The following is a 16,361-nucleotide window of genomic DNA, read 5'->3' as shown; positions in this document are numbered from 1 at the left end:
CCTCAGAAAGGTACATTTTTCTGCATGTGGGTCAATAGGAATGTTGCTAAAAGGCATGTGGCACATGGGTTGTTGTTCCACAAAACGGCACATGATTTCTGATGATACCATTTTTGATTATCCGCAAACTCAGTAGCTGAGAAAGCACATGGGCTGGGATACCTGGAGGAGGGGCCCAGCAGGCTGGCTGCACTTTCATATGAGTTATCTTTTGGGAAAATGATACTCGGAAACAGCAAGGGAAAAGAATCAATCACCCTGTCAATAAAGTCCCTAAATTAATCTAAAAACTGAAAATTCTGGGGGAAAGAAGAAGAAAGAAGAGAATAAGTTGCATATTGGATTTAAACCACATGGACGAGTCTCATTTGAAGAACACGAGTTCCAGACACTGTTCCTAAGGTTAAGGTATATAACATATAATAACGTGTCTAGGGAAGAGAAGTAGAGTCTGATATTAGATACGATGAATCTGACCACAGAGTTAAAATATATTTTTTTTGAAATAAGTCCTTGAGTAAGTATCTCCAGAAATATAGTATAACTACAAATAGTACAGAAAACAAACGAGGATTTTACTTACTATGGCATCTTTAACAATTTGTTTGGCCACCTGTTCTGGCTTGCAAACAGATGTGGTCTCTGAAATCAGTCGAGTCTCCAAAGGCTAAAAGTGAAAAATATGTTTGTATCAATGCCATTATTGACCATTACATTAAAAATAAGGCAGTCTTATAGCACCCCAATTTGTAAGTAATTGTGCTTATGTACCTTCAAACAGAGTCCTAATTTTAGAATAAAGTCTATCTGGTTTCTAAATCAGCTTCTACTCGGTCACTGTGGAACATTCAGCCCAGCTGCTAAGGTAGACAAGAAGGCCCCTGCATTGTCTATAGGATGTATGTGGTCTCGGCTTCAATGAGGACTTCTGACTCCTCACTGCTGGCTGGATACCTGACCCTATGTCCTGGGAAAATCTGCACCCACTTCTAACCATACTCCCAGGCCAGCAGATGACTGACACCTGGGGACAGAACCGAGGCCCTGGACAGGGACAGTCCCAACCCAGCCCCTGGTCAAGAATTGCAGGTGTTTCTTAAAGGACCTGCATTAACAGCAAAGAGACAGGATGCTGAAAGAGGACCCATTCATGAGACAACACTGAGTGGCCCAGAGTTTGGTGAAGTGCTATTCCAAGGCTGGGGTTTCAAATCCCAAATCCTGGCCTCTGGTTCTTCAAAAGGTGGCTCAAGGCCCTCTTAAATCTTATTTCAAAATGCCTTTCCTGAATCCTCGACTGGCAGTAATCTTGTCTTTGAACATTTCTGCCTTCACATATATTATACGGACTTCTGCACTTACATTTGATCTCCTAAGCAGCTTATGATAAGAAGAATCTTTTTTCCCCACATTTATCTTGGGCTCTTCTTGTGGCACTTCACACACACGTGTTAAAAATTCTTTAAAAATTCTTTAGAAGGGCGTTTCAAACTAAAGCCTTAATCTTTAGGAGGCTGCCTATTTTATTTACCATGTAGACTTAGGAAAATAAAATAAAAGCCAAAACATATTTTCTTAAAATAGAAAGCAAAGCAGTTCATAAAAGTCAGGATGAACCTGACAGGTTCTTGACAAACATGAATGAAGAGAAAGGCCCCTTTGAAGGGGCCACCATTCCTTCTTCCAACCACCAGATTGACACAACCAAGCCAGATGCACGTGAGATTTAAAGGTGCTATGTCGCCCCCTAAAGGGTCCACAGATCAATGCAGAATTGGATTTACCTGAACTCAGCCCAGTATTTTATAGGAGGAAAAACCCCGACTTAACACAAAAACAAATCTTAGGGAAGTCACCACTCTGTGTCGGCTCTGTCTTCAGACTAAGAGACTGTAGACCAAATGCTGAAGATCTATTTAGCAGGCCTCTCCTTATTCCAAGCAGGACATTTGGCTTAAATTTACTTCTTTGAAACAGTAGTAATTTTAAAAAATGCAGAGCCAAAGAGAAAAGAACAGAGGGGAAAAAAAGCTTCTAAATCATAAACATCTTTTTTTTTTTTTTTAAAGAGGGCGGGGGGAGAGGGAGAGAGAGAATTTTTTAATATTTATTTTTCAGTTTTCGGCAGACACAACATCTTTGTTTGTATGTGGTGCTGAAGATCAAACCCAGGCCGCACGCATGCCAGGCGAGCGCGCTACTGCTTGAGCCACATCCTCAGCCCCATAAACATCTTTTTTTGCAAATATACAGAATATGAAATATAAGTACCAATTTTTATGCTGTAGAGATTCCTATTTACTGAAAATTACTACAAAGAGGAAAACAAAAATCTAAAAAATAAAATGAAAAAAATCTAAAGATAAGATCACCCTCAATTTGAGGTGGTAAATCCTTTCCTACCACCTTATTTATTTATTTTGGTATGGGGGATTGAACCCTGGCTTACTTAACCACTGAGTCACATCCAAAGCCCTTTCTATTTTTTATTTTGAGACAGGGTCTCACTAAGTTGCTTAGGGCTGAGGTTGGCCTTGAACTTGTGATCCTCCTGCCTCAGCCTCTGGAGTCACTGGGATTTTGGACTCAGAGAATGACTACCACATGTCACCACTCAGGGAAGCTATGAGGCACCTTGCTAGAAACAGAAAAAATCAAGCAAAGGCTGGCACTGATGGTGAGTGCCCAGACCTCCTGCCCTGCTTGGGTCTCACAATGCAGAGAGCTGGTTTTGTGATTCCTCACTGGGGAAACTGATCCAGCCATGGGAAAGGACAGCCGATGAGGACATAAGGGGATCCAAAAAGAGCCAGTTCCCCCTCCTGGCCCTGCAGGGAAGTGGGAAGACAGAAGCCAGAGCCCTACAGCTGGCTTAAATGTGGATGACCATGGATGGCCAGACCTCTGAGTCTGGGGAATGCCTAAAACAGCAGCAGCAACGATGACCGGAGAAACTTGGAGAAAACAGATAAGGGGATACAGAGGGCAGTTAAAATAAAAAAAGAAGGAAAGAAAAAACCACCTACTGGGCGCTGTGGCACACCCCTGTTAATCTCAGCCACCAGGGAGGCTGAAGCAAAGGATCACAAGTTTGAGCAACTTAGCAAGATCCTGTCTCAAAATTAACATAGAGAAGGGCTGGGGACACAGAGCACCTCAGGGTTCAATCCCCAGTACCATGCACAAACACCCACATGAAAACAAAACAGAACACCAAACAATCACAAAAATAAAACAAGACCAAAACCCCGGAAAGAATATCCTCAGAAATAAGATATGAAATCCAGGAAGGAGGACAAGCTATACATGTTTTTATTAGTGCATTATAGTTATACATGAGAGTGGGGTTCATTTTGACATGTAAAATATTCAAAGAAAAGAGCTGGAAAAATTTTTACATATGACAGCATAAACAGAAATTTCAACAGAAAAGTTGAAAAAAAAAATGAGAGAAACAAAGAAAAATAGGGGATGAGTCCAGAAAGTAATATTAAGAAAATGTTCCAGAACTGAAGTGCATGAGTTGTCAGAATAAAAGGGCTCATCTGAGTGTCTAGCATATAAAATGAGAACACGCTGCATCAAAATACATTAAGTGAAGATAAAAAGGGACAAAAAGCTTCCAAAAATATACCAAAAAAAAAAAAAAAAACAGATTCTATGCAAAGGGTTGGGCTATCGTGATGCCAGCCCGAATCAGTGGAGAAATGCCCCCCAAATCAGAGGGGGCTTCATTTCCAACCTAGAATTCTGTGCCCCACAGGACAACCACAGGGCAAACAGGGAAGAGAGAAGCATTTTCACACACAGGTTCTAAGCATGGGTGACAGGTGACATCTGATGTGCCCTTCTAAATCGGGCAGGTAAACTACGGCAATAATAAAATGGAAATCCTGAGACCCAACAAAGGAAGGGACAGGAACCTGCAGGGATATAGTGAGCAGAGGAGTGGAGACCTGCAGGTCTGGATCAGGCCAGAGGTGGAGGCCAGGAGGAATGTCTTTAGGGAAAACAGAATGAAAAGTAACAGAAAACCCAGTTTGGGATCAAAAGGAGACTTTCGGTTCTGTATGAGACTGAGTCACGTCTCACACACACACACACACACACACACACACACACACACAAAGTCAAGAGAGGAAAAGGCCAGAAAGGAAATGTCATTTTAGAAATGCTCAGGTGTGAATGATATTTATAAAGTCACATGAATATAGACACTGATCTGATTTAACCAAATTACCCAGGGAGAACCCAGGAGGGGGGAATAGATCGGGGGTCTTAGATCATATCTTCCACAGCAGAAAACCAATACATGATCTCTAAATCTTAAAAATAAATAAATAAGTAAATAAGCAGATGCAGCGTAGACGTGTTGATGAATGAGTGAAGCCCGAGGAGAGGGCTTCGGGAGTGGGCGACAGAAGGCAGAGACTCGTGTGGAGTGACGGGTGTCATAGGACGGGCCACCCTGACCCATGTAAGGAAGGAGGTGGCCGTGAGAACAAGCCAAGAGGAAGCTTCCTCTGGAGAACCCGGCAGGACCTCAGGCCCTGGATCAGCACTCTACCCCCGGGACACCCCACAGACACTGGTGGCTGACCACAAGCTGGAGCGAAAGAATGGAAAATCAGAAAAAAAAGAGGCTTAAGATGCTGAAGATGGGGCTGCCACAGCCGGGAGCACTGACCTTCGTTTTGTTCTCCTCGGCGAAGCCGGGGGTGTCGGTGTCGGGTGGGTAGGCCACTGTGACGTACACGTTGTACGGCTTCACCTGCGGCAGAGAAGCAAGGGTCACACCTAGGTCAAGGGCACTCCATCTTGCATCCTGCCCCACTGACCCGCCTTGGGTGTCCCGATGTTCAGGAGGTGGTCAGAGCAACAGGGTGACTCTGTAATGGAAACCACCTGCCCTCTCACCTGGCCCTGATAACCAGCAGCTCTGGGGGCAAGGATTTGTACCATCAGAATCTCTTTGCTAATTCTGTTTGCTACTGGCTCACTTTTTGGTCACCTTTTGGCTTTGGAAGCAGAGGTAGCCTAGACTGCAAATCTTAAGGAGAGCGAAATTGCCAACACTGCTGCCTACTGCAGACCCCAGGAGCCCGCCAGGGTCCCCCTCTTATCACACCGCCCATTTCTCCCAGGTTCTCTCAGTGAAGCACAGTTCTGAAGTCAAACATGGGGATCTACAAGGGTCAGGAGAAGCAGAGGTCCTTGGCTGGCCATTCTAGAATGTGCGACAGGGAAAAGATGCCTCTGTTGGTTCCGTTCCAGCGCCACCACGAGGGCGTGAGAGAGCTCATCCTCCCAGCCCAGCTATGCTCAGAAATGGCTCTGGATGGGGGCCAGGCCACGGGGTTGATGAGCAAGCAATTTCTCTTCCACTTGTTTTTGAGACAGTGACTTAAAAAAAAAAAAAAAAAAAACTTGTCTCCCACGGCCTTGCCCTCTGCTGTGCATGGACCAAGGAAAAACAGCACAAAAAAGCCAATAAGAGGAAATTAGAGAGGCCTTATAAAGACTGACCCTGGATGCTTAGGCTGGTCACTTCTGTGCATCTCTCTGCCCCTGGCCCACAATAAGTAAGGACCAGAAACTAACATAAGACAGTATTTCAAAGTAGAGTCTCAGACTCAAGGCTATGGTTGCAGTGGTTAAACAGAGCTTTTTGGAACATTTTCTCATGGGGTGGGACCATAGATTGTTGGGGTTGAGAGAAACCAAGCCAATCCCCTTTTGGGCTGGTATCCTCTCTATAATTATCAAGCCAAATGACTCTCCCAGTCAAAGGCTGGATATTTCCAGGGCTAGCAACTTAACCATTTATGCAGGCTTTTATTTAATTATCTAACAAATACCTATTGAATTCCTACTATGGGCCAATATTGTTCCTAGAATGCAGCATACAGCCTTGAACAAGCTGACTAATCCCTGTCCTTGTGGAGCTTCTGGTCTCCTGAAACTTTTGGTCACCTGATTTACTAACAGCAGAAAGCTGAATATACCCTCCTTGAACTACTGACCTCATAGCAATCAGCAAAGGCAATGAGGGTTGTCTGGGTTCACTTGTTCTTGGTTAGACAAGTCCGACCCCTGAGATCACCACTTTCTAAGAACGTGCGAGCCACTCACTAAGGTCCTGCTTAGGTAGCCACTGCCTGCTTCTCCGGGTCCCTCTGCCCTCCCACTGTGCCCTGACTCCCACGGTCCTCTTTTCTTCCTTCCACCTGGGATCAACCTCAAACAGAAAGACCGAACACTCAAAGACCTGATTTACCATCAAAATGATCCCACATAAGACCTGTTGTTCCTCATTCCATGACAACAAAGGCACAGGGGATGGAGAGAAGACTATTTACATGAAACTTCAGAATTCAAGCTTCAACTTACTTTCTGACCGCTGTGGGCAGGGATGGAGGGAGGAGGGGGCGGGGCCTGATCAGGTTTTTTTTTTTGGCTAGGTCTCTGATGGCACAACGTTGGCTCCTACCTTAAGTCTACTTTCCAAAAAGATTAAAATTTAAAATCTTTAAATGATATATTTGTAACCAACATATTAAGAAAAATATGTATGCTTTCAGGATTATCCACTGTATCTACAGCATTTCCAAGGCCCTACCTTAATCTGGGGACAAAGCCAAGGGGAAGGAAGACTTTATTAAAGTTTATTAAACCAAAAGGATTACTGCAAGTATTCCATTTGAGCAGCTATATTGGTTTCATTCACAGAAACTGACTGAGTTATCCAGATTTCAAAAACAGCTCTCATTTTGTAGGGAAACAATTGGTTTGGTGGAAGTTCTACTATGAACAAACTAGATTTTGAAGACAGGATTTATTTCTTCCCAAATAAGAGGCTATTTTTCAGGGTACATGTTTTTTTTGTTGTTGTTGTTTAAGTAAGGATATTTTCAATGGAGTCCAAATATGGATGGAATTCAAGCCAACTTGGGAACCCAGGATCTGCCATGTGCAAAACACACTTGTCACCAAGGCTGAGGGAACTCTGTACTGGCAACTAGCTCTCTTTTCTCTCCTCTGAATTAGCATCTCTGTCCTACCAGAAGTGAAAACAGACCACCCAGATTACACACCTTGCCCTCAACTAGTGATCTAGACTTGTCTCTGCAAGACCAGATTTAGAGGAAACACCCCAGTGAGCAACGTTTTTATCTCCAAACACCCGCCGCACCCACATGGACTCTACAAACAAAGTGAAGGGCTGGAGACAAGCAGCCAGATGAATGAGACCACTTCTGACCTGAAACCCAGACACATCCTCTACTGTGGAAGACCCAGACACGTGGAGGTGAACACTCAGGCCTTCTTATTATTTCTCTCACCAAGTAACTCTATGACTTTGAGAAACTCACTGAAATCACGGAAAATTCAGTTTTCTTTCCATAAGGTGGCTTAACAACATCTGCCTCATGTATTTCAAAAAATTTTGACAAAAAATAAAATAAAATGGTTATTCACAAAGGGAGTTTTCTAAGTAAAAATTGCAAAACAAAAAACAAGATTCTTATCTGAAATTTCACAGTTGTGCATGCCCTATTGGTTAAGTGTACTATAATGATCTATTCTGATTAAGATATTAATCTTAATCAGATTAGATCTGATTCCTGGTTCCTTTGTTAGAAAAACAACACAGTTTATCAGTCTCTAAGTGGCCCATCAGGACTCAGTCCCTAGCCCAATAACTTGTACAATATTTAGGCCACGTGCTTCTCTGTCACACACCATCCAGCTTTCTTCTGGTATATTCTTAACATGGGTTAACAACTATAGCCTGTGCGTACTTTTATAAATAAAGTTTTACTGGACCCAGTCACACCTGTTCATTTATGTGGCTGCTTTCCTGCTACCACAGCTGACATCAGCAGGTGTGACAGGAACTATCCAGCCCTCAAAAGCCTATAATTTACTATCTGGCCCTTTACAGGAAAAAAAAAAATCACTCACCACTGATCTAAATGATTAACCAGTACTTCCGAAAGCACACTTATTACAAGGGGGCTGGCCATGCGAGGTCTCTTCTGGGCTTCTAACGTCGTGAGGTAGTGTTACATTCCAGTGTAGACTATGGCAAAAGAAATTCTACCTTATATGGTACTGGATAGACCCCAAGTGACACTCTCTGAGCCTCCCTGTGTGACCATAATGTATAAGTCCACCCACACCTGAGAGGTACACGCACCACGATACTTTCTTACTCTCTTTGACATTTTTGTAAGATGTGAAAAACGTAAGTATTAGGAGAGACAAACTGATTTTTTTATTCTACCCCTCTCATTTTATAGATGAAGAAACTGACACCAAGTTAAATGTCTTGCCTAAAAGCCAAGAGTCACTGCCTGATTCAAGGGCTTCCCCTCAAGGTTTGCTAATTCTGTTACTTATCAGGATAGATCTTTTTGTTAAAGGAAGATCTCTATGGAAAAAAAATATCTGGTTAACCTTACATATACACAGTATTAGGCCAAAAACACCATGACAATATTACTTAGCACTTTGTGTATTCAGTAGGCAAAAAACATAACCATTTTTGCTTCTGTACAATCTCTATGCAACGAGAAAGGCGAACTGCAAAACTCAGGAGTCAATTTTCTTTCACTAATGTCAAATCTACAAATCTCAAATTTAATGCCCTCTCTAATTAAATTTAATGTCACATCTACGAATCTCTAATTTAATGCACTAAAGGAGCTAGGAAACCAAAAAACTTGTATAGTGCTGAACTGAGAGGAATAAATTCAGAATTTAACTTTTACCTCCATCTGCAGAGCTTCCGCCAATCCCCTTATGGCAAACTTGGATGAAGAGTAGGCCGTGAAACCAAACAATCCCAACTGTCCCGCCTGAGAAGACACAAACACGATCCTGCCCACCCGGCGCTCCTTCATGGTGGTGATCACTGCTCGGCTGGGATACACGCTGCCCAGGTAATTGACGCTCATTAATTTCTGTAGGGAACAGAGAAGCCACATGAGGAGAGAACAAGGTCAAGAGTTCTTCAGTGGAAGTCCATAAATGAATGAACAGCTACATGATACTGCAAAGGAGATGCTCAGCACCTTCTGTTTGAGGCCCACTTCAATCCTGTCTTGCCTTCTCACAATGACAACAATTAGATCTTCGCTGAAAATTGGTCAAAATTAGTTTTCCTCTTATAAAGTATACGACATGTTGCAGGTAATACTTTTTGAAAGATAGTTTTAGGAAAGAGCCTCCAAATGTTTCTAGTCCTACTGGGTCTATGCTACAGAAGGACCATAAACAGAGCAGGACAGTGGTTACCAGTTCAGATTTGGGGGTTCAATCTTTGGCTCTACCATTTGGTACCGATTTGATAATGAACCAGAAAGTCAGATGCTCAGCTCATTTTCTCAGCTGAAAAGAAGGTTAAATTTGGAATTACCACAGGGAAAATACAAGTTAAATGCTAGTGCAGTTCCTGGCCCACAGCAAGCCAATACGCATTGGCTCTTATACTGCCATGGGCAAGGGCTTAAGTGGGCACTTAGAGTTCGTTACCCTCTTCCTAAAACTCTCAAAACCTCGAACTTTGAGAATCTAAGAATGCTTGCATTTTAATGTTTCTCTATTAAGAGTCTTATAGAAATATTAGCTTTACCATAATGTAAAGCTAATCAATCTTAATATGTTTAAGATAGCCCCAAACAGCAGGAGTGACATGGAGAAACACTTATGCCATTGGTTTTTAAGAAACAGAGGTCAGGTGTCTTTAGACCATGGCTATAACTATTTAAATAATGAATAAAAGAATGCGTGTGCAAGCATAGAATCAAGGAAATACATTAAATCATAAGTGATTATGGCAGGATGGTGGTCTTCCCATTTCCCCCCAAAATATGTTTTAGTATCATTATATTGTTTTGATAATAAAAATATCCTTAAAAAATATCTGAAAAAAGGCGGTCCACAGTGTTCACTTTGGCACCTTTAGAGATCCCACTTCCTGGACAAACACATAAGAACAAAGAAAATAGAAATGGAAATAACAGCAAGAGCATTTTGCAAGTTGAAGAACAGGAGGACCAGTGAGGAGTAATTTAGCAGAACATGGACAACTTAATTCTTAGCTGGAGTGGAGAAACTAAGAATAGACTGGGGCTGGGGACATGGCTCAGTTGATAGAGCGCTTGCTCCACATGCACAAGGCCTTGGGTTCGATCCCCAGTACCACAAAACAAAACAAAACAGGACTGGACCCTAAAAAAGTCTCAAGAAGCACTGAGCACCTATGGGATGAGGAAGGCTAGATGGGTGCAGGGCTGAGAGACAGGAGGTCAGGGTACAGGTAGTTGGGTAGAAACAGCCCAGATGTCCATCAACGACAAATGGATAAACATAAAGCACACCTCATTCAGTGGAGTGTTACCAGCCCATGCAAAGGAGGAGGTAATATAATACATGCTACAAGGCGGGGGACCTCAGAACCATGCTGAATGAAAGGAGCCAGATACAAGGGCACTGATCACAGGGCTCCACTCATAAAACACATCCAAAGCCAGGTGTGGTGGCACACGCCTGTAAATCCAACAGCTCAGGGAGGCTGAGCCAGGATGATCACGACTTCAAAGCCAGCCTCAGAAAAGTTGCTAAACAACTGGCTCTAAATAAAATACAGAATATGGCGGGGGATGTGGCTCAGTGGTTGAAGGCCTCTGAGTTCAATCCCTAGTACCCATAGGGGGTTCCCTTTTGTGGTGATGAAAATGTCTTGCAATTAGAGGTGGCAGTTACACAACACTGTGAATGTTTGAATGCAGTAAATGCCTCTAACTGTTCACTTTAAAGTGGCTTATTTTATATAAATCTCACCTTACTTTAAAAAAATTGATGTAGGACAAGGACAAAAGCAAAAAAAAGGACAGTCTGATCTTAGAGGCCTCCCTCTCCACAGAGCAGATACGGCCCCTCTTCCAGGGTGGCCGGGACAGAGGTGTAGCTCCTAGCAAGGATCAGTCCAGGTTTAAAATAGTCTGCTGAACCTGGAGACCGCCACTCTCCACCACAGTTGCCCTCAGGACACTGCAGTTAGGTGCATGTCTCCCAGGCAGGAGGCCAGGATTCTTTGTTACAGCTTCTGTTCAACCCAATAAATAAGACCTATGGAACCTGGTCCCACCCAAGATCTGGCCCTGTCACAGAGGGCCAGATGAGACAGCTCTACCCAGAGCACAGGACTCCCCTTTAGCCCTTTAGAGTTCTCATCTCAATGTACAAACATGGCCAGGCATCAGCAGCCACCCAAGCAAAGCCCCTAACACAAGACAGACACCCTGGCGCCTTAGAAGAAATAAACAAGGAAGCAGACAGAATGGAAGGACAAAAGGAAATTGACGAAGACTTCTCAGTATCCAGGGCTCAGGATGAGGAAGACACAGCGTGGAGAAACCATGGAAAAGGGAAATCAAGAGACGTGTACTGCCTGGGGCTCCCCAGGACCTCGCCAGGCTGGGTGACTCCCTAGAAAGCCTCACAATCCTCAGCTTATAGTCACTGTCACAATGAAGATTTATTACAGGGAAAAGATACAAACAAAATCAGTAGAGGAAAAGATACTGGGAACAAAGTCCAAAAGAAACCAGGTGCAGGTTTCCCACAGTCCCCTCCCAGGGGGTCACATGAGACCTGCTTGATTCTTACACAATGAGTTGAAACAACACGAGCTTCACATCTTCTGCTTGTCACTGATACCTGCACACTTTCACCTGGCGTGAGCGCTTGGTTTCCTGTTCACAGTCACACCCCCTATGCACCAGCCACTGAGTGCCTTTGTTCCACCACCAGACACACACAGGTCAACAATGCCTACTCCTGTTGTCCAGGCGCACACGCCCCCTTATTGGGGTCCCAGCGATGCGTTTATCACAACCATGCAACTATATATGCCCCCATCCACCCTTTGTCCCCATGTTTAGTCAAACTGAGTCTGTGGGTTCTCACCCCATATCACACACACACACACACACTCACTCACTCACACTCTCTCTCACTCACACGCCTACTTTTCTGGCCACCCCCCAAATCCTTTGTCTCATCACTTCATGCCTAGACTATAAGAACTGTTTTTCCCAAATTAATTCTTTACACAGCTGCTGATATAATCTTCAAATCTCCCTTCCATTCCTTCCACATGAAGGTACACAAGTCTAGACAACTCTTTTAATGCCAAACTGATAAAGGAGCCCGAAGACACATCCCACCACTGTGCTTCTATCTACACCCGGACTCTCCTGCTTGCTGTAAGTAAATCCAGAGTTGGTGGTGCTTTCCCACGGCCGCCAGAAGCAAGACAGTTACAAAATTGCCTCAGCAGTCTCCTTCTCTATAAAAGCTTAACTTCAGAGTCAAGCAAAATTCAAAACCATCAGCACATTGAAGGCTGAGCAGAAAAAACGTGGCAGATATACACTAACTGCAAAATTCTGTGCCCTTAAAAAAGATTTCAAATCTAATGCCCATTTCTTTGACACTGAAAGAAATTATTAAAAGGGTTCCTTGGAAAACCTGCTTAATATGATATAAATAGGATGCATCACTTTCTGATCTTGAGTTGAGAACTCCAGTGAGACTGTTGTTCAACTTTTTTGGTCTCTCATTGTTCATAATACAGGTACTTGACATGAAGACCCAACATCTTATGTGATCGCAGCAAACACTGCAGTAATCTATCACAGGAGATGTTGCATTTTTCATTTTAGAGCTGAGAAAAACTGAGGTTCAGAGACCAGTCCATGTTCTTACGGTTCAGCGGTCACAGCCCTGGGACCAAGACCTTGTCAGCCCTCCTCAGTCTTCTCAAGCATCTATGAACGCCTGAATGCACTCATCTACTTTATTCTTAAAGCCCTTACCCAAGCCTTGTTCTGCTTTTTGTAGCTGGGCTGCCCCAGGAAGCAAACATTTGTACTTACTTCAAAAGTGCTAACTTCGAGATCTTCGAATTTTCCTGACAGTGATAGTCCTGCGCAGTTGACAAGCATGTCCACTGGGCCCAGTTTCTCCTGAGCCTAAAAAAAAAAAAAAATAATAATAATAATAATAATAATGTAACAAAGCAAAAGTAAGACAGAGAAGAAAAGAATCACTTAGCAGCAAATCAAGGCCAGTAAATGAAACCTACAAAACTGTTAAACATACAGGGAAGATTTACCAATTCCAAGTCACAGAGCAAAATGGTAAGAACCAATCAAAAATCAAGCGCTCTAATTCCAGTCAACCCCACCTCTTACTTGTTTTATGACATTCTCTACTTGGTTGTAGTCTTGAGATACATCAACTGAGATACAGAGCACCACCTGTTAAGGAAAATAAATAAATGTCAGAGATATGCAAGTGCTGAAACTAATTTTAAAGTGATTTTTAATTAAAAGCAATCCTCTATGATAAAGGTGGATGATTCTGAATGTACAGATCAGTGACTGAAACCGGTTAGTGAATGTACAGATCAGTGACTGAAACCGGTTAGTGATGCAGTTAAGACAGTTGTACCTAGGAATCATGGAATGGGGGTTGGAAGAGCATTGGCACCCATCTGGAATGCCTGGTGCTTCACTTTCGCTGAGTGTCCCCACAAAGGCTGATGTGTTGAAGGATTGATCCCCAGCCTGTGGTGCCACTAGAAAGTAGAAAACCTTTAGAAGAAGGAGCCTGGTGGGAGGAAAACAGGCCACTGGGAGGAGGCCCTTGAAGAGGATACTGGGACCCAGCCTCTTCCTCTGTCTTCACTTCCTGAGTGCCAGGAGGTGAGCAGCTGTGTGGTGGTGTGTGTCTGCAGTCTCAGCTACTTGGGAGGCTAAGGCAGAAGGATCTCTTGAGCCCAGAATTTCAGGGCCAGCCTGGGCAATATAACAAGACTCCATGTCAAATAAACAACAACGAAAAAAGAGACCCATTTCTTTAGGATTTGACACAGCAAGGTGGAAATTTTTATTTAATGGAAGAAGGAACTGTAGCCAAAAGATTTACATTCCTAAGAAAAGGAAACAGTCCCGATCATAAACAGAACCTGGAATATTCTAGACAAGAGGGCTTTGCCCTTGGTTGTAGTATACCCCAAGTAGATTTTATTTCCAAGTCATCATGTAGAAAACATTTTTTAAAAAGAGGATAGGCATCATGGGATTAATTTTAAAATGTGTCTTTTTAATACATTTCACAAAGTATCAGACCATCTGTGGCATAAAACCTATGCCACAGACAAGTGAAATTTCAAAGAAAAATATTAACGAATTATCAGGACAAAAATATCCCCCTGCAGGGTCTCCTCACTGGGAAAAACAAGCCAGTCTAGGCAGAAGGATCAAGCTCTCACCCGCCCAGCCCTGATGACTTGCCCCCTCCACAGGATGGAGACAAGTTATCTTCCACCTGACCTAAAGCCCAGAGCAGAGACGGTGCTGGCAGCAGGCAGCACGGCCTTCATCTACCACCTTCCAGCTTACACCACACTTCTGTCCATCATGAGTCCCGTGAGCACAGGAGAAGCAGAGGTGGTGTCCTTCTGATGTCTCAGAGAATGGGGTACAGTCAGGGGCCAAGGGCCTAGGGGGAAACTCTGTGGACAAGGAATTTTATCTGTAGCTTAGACTGCAGCACCGACCCCCCCACACCAAAAAAAAAAAAAAAAAAAGAAANAATCTACACCCAACTCCTCATCTTGCACATCAGGAACAGCAGGAGCTGAAAATAATCCCATAGTTTAAAAAAGAAAGAAAGTAGAAACAGCTCAACAATAGGGAACTTATTAAACAAACTCTGGGGTCCCCCATATTGTGTGCCATAGCAGTCTGAAAAAATGAGGGAGATTTATTTTTATTGAGATGGAAAGATCTGTATTAAATTCATGAATGGGGAAAAAGCGATTAAAACCACAGTGAAATACTACTTAAAACCCATCTAAAAGGCAAAGCTTAAAAGTCTGCTAATACCAAGTGTCGACAAGGATGCGGAACAACCTAAACCACCACTGACTGCTGGGAGTAAAACCAATTTGGAAAGGGTGAAGACACATGGTTACGTGTACAGCAGCTCAGCAATTCCATTTCTAAGTATGTACCATTGCTGCACATGTGTACAAAGAGACAGTGCTCTTACAATAGCAAAAACCAAAACAAACTACCAGAAAAAACTAGAAACAACCTAAAAATCCACCCAACAATAGAACCAGTGAACAAAAGGTAGTTTATAATTGAATACCATATAGGAGTAGAAAAATTAAGTGAACTCCTATGTAATGCAACAATATAAAAGGCTTTTTAAAAATAAAATTGAGATCTGGGCGTTGTGGCTTAGTGGTGGAGCGCTTGCCTAGCATGTGTGATGCACAGGGTTTGATTCTCAGCATAGCATATAAACAAATAAATAAAATAAAGGTCCAGCAACAACTAAAAAAAATATATTTTAAAAAACTAAAAAACAAATAATATTGAATGAAGAAAGAAAGTTGTGCAAAAAATGCATAAAGAATGATGACATGTCAATCTATGGAGGAAAGTACATTAGTGATTGCCTAGGACCGAGAGTGGGTGGAGCGGGAGAGGTGAGATTGCCAGTGGGTGTGGAGATTCTTTATGGGGTAAAGGTAGTGTCCTAGAATTGACTGTGGTGGCGGTTGCTCAACTGTGATTTATATTCAAAAGCAAAGATTGCACACTTCAAATGGGGCGATTTTGTGTGGTGTGCGAATATATCTCAAGAAAGCAGTTTTTTAAAAAAAAAAGAAGATGCCAGAGAGTTAAAAAAGAAACAGAACTTTAAAAAAACAAAACAAAACAAAACAAAAAAACCCAACAACAACAACAACAACAAAAAACACTATCAGATCATACATATTTTACTAAGAATGGTAGAAGTTTTTAAAAAAGCAAAGAAGGATCAACACAAAACTCAGGTGGGGGTGTCCTCCAGGGATGAGAGGCTGGTGTGGGGGATACTCTGTTAAACTCCATTTCTTTAACTTGAGTGACAGGTCTCTAGTAACTAATTTGTCATTATGCTTCATCCTCAAATATACATCAGGTGTCCCATTTTATTCACCAAAAAATTCCACAACCAAAAGTGTTTCAAATACCTTATCCTCTTAAGCATTTGTATAAATTTTATTTAAATGAATGAGTCGGCAATGATGGTGCAGGCCTATAATTCCAGTGACTCTGGCTGAAGCAGGAGAATCTCAAGTTCAAGGCCAGCCTGGAAAACTTGGCTAGACCGTGCCTCAAAATTAAAAAAAAATATGGGGCTGGGGGTGTAGGTCAGTGCTAAAGCACCCATGGATTCAATCTTTAGCACCAAAAAAAGAAAAAAAAAAAAAAAAAAAAAAAAAAAAA

At 42.6% G+C, this 16,361-nt stretch overlaps 1 protein-coding gene across 1 annotated transcript in view; it reads right to left on the bottom strand.

Moving 5' to 3' along the window:
• The window catches only part of Kdsr (3-ketodihydrosphingosine reductase), a 35,537-nt gene that overhangs the window by 9,805 nt on the left and 9,371 nt on the right, over positions 1-16,361 (bottom strand). Inside the window, exons 6-10 of the mRNA XM_048806581.1 lie at positions 13,266-13,331; positions 12,948-13,043; positions 8,775-8,966; positions 4,688-4,771; positions 584-667 (exon numbers count right to left, since the gene is read on the bottom strand). Coding sequence (XP_048662538.1) covers positions 584-667; positions 4,688-4,771; positions 8,775-8,966; positions 12,948-13,043; positions 13,266-13,331 — 522 coding nt within the window. The remainder of the gene's footprint in view (positions 1-583; positions 668-4,687; positions 4,772-8,774; positions 8,967-12,947; positions 13,044-13,265; positions 13,332-16,361) is intronic.

This window comes from Marmota marmota, unplaced genomic scaffold (genome assembly GCF_001458135.2).
Source record: "Marmota marmota marmota unplaced genomic scaffold, marMar, whole genome shotgun sequence".
Lineage (NCBI taxonomy): Eukaryota > Metazoa > Chordata > Mammalia > Rodentia > Sciuridae > Marmota > Marmota marmota.
This window is presented reverse-complemented; position numbering and strand designations above follow the sequence as displayed.